This window comes from Malurus melanocephalus, unplaced genomic scaffold, assembly GCF_030028575.1.
Source record: "Malurus melanocephalus ecotype Western Australia unplaced genomic scaffold, MMel_1.1 scaffold_2214, whole genome shotgun sequence".
Taxonomy (NCBI): domain Eukaryota; kingdom Metazoa; phylum Chordata; class Aves; order Passeriformes; family Maluridae; genus Malurus; species Malurus melanocephalus.
The window spans coordinates 11,512-13,116 of record NW_026625446.1 but is presented as its reverse complement, the minus strand read 5'-3'; the positions used below and the strand labels follow the sequence as shown (position 1 = coordinate 13,116).

The 1,605-nt window shown below is 64.4% G+C and overlaps 1 protein-coding gene across 1 annotated transcript in view; it reads right to left on the bottom strand.

Moving 5' to 3' along the window:
* Positions 1-292: 292 nt before the first annotated feature.
* Positions 293-1,605, bottom strand: part of SPAG7 (sperm associated antigen 7) — a 4,109-nt gene continuing 2,796 nt past the window's right edge. Inside the window, 4 exon segments of the mRNA XM_057388638.1 lie at positions 293-457; positions 648-804; positions 942-1,031; positions 1,107-1,314. Coding sequence (XP_057244621.1) covers positions 327-457; positions 648-804; positions 942-1,031; positions 1,107-1,314 — 586 coding nt within the window. The 3' untranslated portion in view covers positions 293-326.

Genomic DNA, 1,605 nt, shown 5'->3' with positions numbered 1-1,605 from the left:
TCCCCAAACCCCCAAAGGAGGAGGGGGAGAGGCAGCGGGGCCGACCCCAACTCCACCTCCCCAGGGGTTCCCAATAAACCCACCCCGAATAAACTCTGGGAAGTGTCAGGAGCTCCCAACTCGTGCATCATTTGGGGGGTGGGACACAAACACACGAACGACCCGGGATAGGGGAGTGCCCCCCACCACAAATCCCACCCCAAACACACACACGGGGACCAAGAGAGAGGAGATGAGGCGTTTATCACCCCCGCCGCGCGTCCCCATCACCATCCCTGTGTTTTAAATACCCCCGGGGAGCGTACCCCCACCACCCCCTCCCATCATCACACCGAGGGACCCCCGGGGCCCCCCCCGGCCCCGCCCTCATCCTCCGCCTGCCGCAGCCGCTTCTTGGCCCGGATCTCGTTCATGGCCTCCTCGATGGAACGCGTGTCCCTCTTGTTGGCCACCGGCACTGAGGGGACACAAAGGGGGGTCAGAGGTGATAATCCGGGTGGTTGTGACCCCCATCAGGGGCTCCCAGCCCTCCACAGGTTTGGGTGCCCAAATCCCACCCAGGAAGGGGTGTCCAGGATACCCCAAARCCTCCTGGACCTGCAGGAATTTCCTGGGCCACCAGAGAGCCCTGGGGACCTGGTGCTTACCACAGCCGTACGCTTTGTTGGCCTCCATGGTGCGGGCGGCGGCTTTGGCAGCGTCGGAGCCGATCAGGTGCCGATATTTGTCTTTGTAGTCGTTGGGGGGGCCCGGGGGGGTTGGGCCACGCTCCAGCTCTGCCTCCTCCTGCTGTGCCGCCAGCTCCTGGGGGTGGGGTGTCACCAACGAGCCCTGCCATACTCCACACTACCCACTCAGCCCCGTGCCCCACCCCGCTAAGCTCCACCCATCTGGCCACACCCTGACAAGCCCCACCCATATCTCAATTAAACCCCGCCTACCCGGAGGCGACGCCGTTCCTCRGCCCGGACAGGGTCCCACTCCTCCCCGCGCCGATACGCGTCCAGCTCCTCGTCCGAGGGCGCGAACTCCTGGGGACACGGGTGTCACTCTGTGTCCCCTCRCCTCCCACGGATCCCCACGGGGTGTCTGCTGCCATGGCCCACCTTTTTGAACACCATCACGTAGCGACTGTCCTCGTCGTCCCCGAAGGAGAAGGATGTCAGCCCGGCCACCTCTGCCACGTCGTGCCTCGGGGAACACGGAACCAGCGGCATTGGGACACCCCAGAATTTCCTACCGGGGTCTCCCCTGCTCATCGGGGTCCTCAACTGCCCCAGGATGGGGTTGTCATTTTGGGGGGTTCCTGTTCTGTCCCCGTGTCYTCAGTGTCCAACCCCAGCACTGTCAGTATCGCCCCAGAGTGCTGCCACTGTATCCCCAATTCCTCAGCATCCTCCCAATGGCCTCCTGCTCCCGTGTCCCTCAGTATTCCCAGTGTTCTCCCTCCCAAGTGCTCCCAGTGTCCCACCAGTGCCCTCCCAGTGTCCCCAGTGCCCCACCAGTGCCCTCCCAGTGTCCTCCCAGTGTCCCCAGTGCCCCACCAGTGTCCTCCCAGTGTCCTCCCAGTGTCCCCCCAGTGCCCTCCCAGTGTCCCCCCAGTGT